Source organism: Euphorbia lathyris, chromosome 6 (genome assembly GCF_963576675.1).
Source record: "Euphorbia lathyris chromosome 6, ddEupLath1.1, whole genome shotgun sequence".
NCBI lineage: Eukaryota > Viridiplantae > Streptophyta > Magnoliopsida > Malpighiales > Euphorbiaceae > Euphorbia > Euphorbia lathyris.
This window is the reverse complement of record NC_088915.1, coordinates 34,950,207-34,952,601: the sequence shown is the minus strand read 5'-3', so window position 1 is coordinate 34,952,601 and position 2,395 is coordinate 34,950,207. Positions and strand designations below refer to the sequence as shown.

General features: G+C 34.9%; 1 protein-coding gene across 1 annotated transcript; it reads right to left on the bottom strand.

The window, feature by feature from the left end:
• Window positions 1–344: 344 nt before the first annotated feature.
• Window positions 345–2,069, bottom strand: LOC136233457 (pectate lyase-like). The gene is made up of 3 exons (XM_066023120.1): window positions 1,745–2,069; window positions 768–1,665; window positions 345–680 (listed from the first exon to the last, which is right to left on the bottom strand). The coding sequence occupies exons 1-3, from the start codon at window positions 1,918–1,920 to the stop codon at window positions 456–458; spliced, it is 1,299 nt and encodes a 432-aa protein (XP_065879192.1). The 5' UTR covers window positions 1,921–2,069; the 3' UTR covers window positions 345–455.
• Window positions 2,070–2,395: the final 326 nt, after the last annotated feature.

Sequence of the window (2,395 nt, the reverse complement as noted above, 5' to 3'; positions counted from 1 at the left end):
AACCCTAGTTTAGTTGGTTATAATATATGCTGGATAAGTAAGCATAACCTAAACCATGCTGGAAGTACCTTCTATGGTTACTTTGTTTTTAACCAATATAAATATGTGCATGTTCTTTTTTGTAGGAGAAGTATAACCAATATTTTATTTGACAAACGACAAAATAATAAAATTGAATACAAAAAAAAAAGGTGTAAACTTACACCAATATCATACAAAAAAGGTGTAAAGACACCAAGTTGAAAAAGGTTAGAACAATAAAATAAGTACGTTGGAAAAAAAAGAGGTACTATATGAATTAGGTGCAAGAAGGGACTCATGTTTAAAATATATAAAGCCTTTTTGTTGCGAAACATATATGAGTATATGAGATTGAGATTGAGATTGAGATTGAATAAAATACATTTATATCTATGAAATTGAAAATGAAAAGAAAAAGGATCTTGGATGTTGGTTTAGCAAGGCTTTCCCCTAAAGCAATCAAGTGCACCCGAATAACGTGTAAGCCTTGTTACAAATGTTCCTGGTTTTGATTTTATCATCTGCATTCTTGTGAAGTCACTGTGTGTCAATGATGAACCTGATGATATAAAAAATGCTCCATTCATCATCAGATCTCTATCTGATCTCCAATTCCATTGCATCCATTGATTTTGAGTTGCATATTCCCTCTTTGTTACCTTCATTCATTCATTACTACATTGTTAGCTCTATTTTGAAATCGAAACGGAAACAGAAACAGAAACGGAAAATGAATACATAAATACCTGTTTAGCATTAAGATCATTTGGAGCAATGAATCTGTTGCCCTGGCTAATGATGGTAGGCTTGCTGCTACCACCAATAGCATACATTTCCCAATGAGTATAATCATTATTGACGACATGGATGAAACCCCATCTACACCTTGGCATCCTCTGCACCAATTCCTTTCCGAAGTGGTTGAATGCAACTGTTATTTGCATTATCTTATCACCTGAGAACCCATCACTATGCCCGAACAACATTACCTCATTGTGTCTTGTGAAATGGCTGTTTGAAATTGTTATTGCAGTTGATCCCATAATAGCATCAATCAAACCATCTGAGCAGTTTGACATTGAAACATGATCAATCCATACATTTGAAGATGAAAATATTGAGATTCCATCACCATCACTTCTCGTTCTATATCCAAAATGTTCCATTGAATCCCTAATTAGACCTCCATTTCCAGGACTAATGTCATGAATACGAATATTATGGATAATAACATTCTGTACAAATTGTAATGTAAGTCCAGCACCACCAGTAATATGAACAATAACTCCTCTACCATCAATGGTTTTGTTGCTAGCCACCATTAGCTCTTCATTCAGTTTAATAATCATACTATGATCAAACACAATCCAAAGTGGTCCATCTTGGATAACAGCATGTCGTAGGGTTCCGGGTTTAGGGTTAACCATGTCATCATCAGAAGGATTAGATACAATATAAACTCTTCCACCTTTACCACCTGTTGTCTTGTGCCCGAACCCGAGAGCACAATCAGCTAGCTTCTCCCGGTGTGTCGCCCAATTTTTGCTACACCGCCAGCATCTGTCGATAGGGTTGGTCGCTTTACATGGACCCCCACCTTTTCTTCTCAATAGGTTCCTTCTTGTGGTATTGTCGCTATATTCCCTGTTCACGTTAATAAAAAAAAATTAGATTTAACAAGTCTAGATCTAACAGTAAATAATAATAATAAAAAAAAACTTACTGATTAACTTTGGCGTTAAAATTATTGGTGATGGTAAAAGGATCAGGCGTGTAACTATTGAAGGCAGCAGTACGGGCGAGTTCGGCCTTTTGTTTCCAGTAGTCATCTAACTCGGGGATATCCACAGCATACGAAAGTGCCAATAAAGTAAATAAGAGAAATAGGGTTTTCTCCATTTACTTGTTGTTATTTTTGTTTTGAAATCTTTTTATTTTTTATATTTTTATTTAATTATTGGCTTCAACCTATTGCTGAATCCAAGTCCAATGGAGGCCACAGCCTCCGTTCTCTTAAGGAGAGACTAATTTGCGAGTTTTACTAAGCTGGAACTCGCAAATTAAATTGAATCTCCCTTTCTCATTATGTTTCACCTACATATATACATTTCACCAATAACTGTTCTTCTCGTATATTTAGCCTTTCTTTAATTAGTGCTTTTCTTTTCTAAATATGGCTATTATTGTTTTCTAGATCCCTTTATTTAGTTTCATTCTAAATATGCCTTTTTTCTAAAAATTGTTAAAGGTATTGCTATGATATGATATGATATGATATGGTAAATGAATTTGACATAAGAGGGCCTATTGTCAATCTCAATCAGCCCACAGCCCAATAGCACATAAATGAATGACTCAACTAGACACAATACGT

What these genes read in the sequence shown, in the direction of transcription:
- LOC136233457 (XM_066023120.1), bottom strand. Translation starts at nt 1,920, where the DNA reads ATGGAGAAAACCCTATTTCTCTTATTTACTTTATTGGCACTTTCGTAT. An exon ending in TTTAACGCCAAAGTTAATCA is followed by an intron (nt 1,666 to 1,744) that starts GTAAGTTTTTTT and finishes TAACGTGAACAG; the next exon opens with GGAATATAGCGACAATACCA. An exon ending in ATGATCTTAATGCTAAACAG is followed by an intron (nt 681 to 767) that starts GTATTTATGTAT and finishes GAATGAATGAAG; the next exon opens with GTAACAAAGAGGGAATATGC.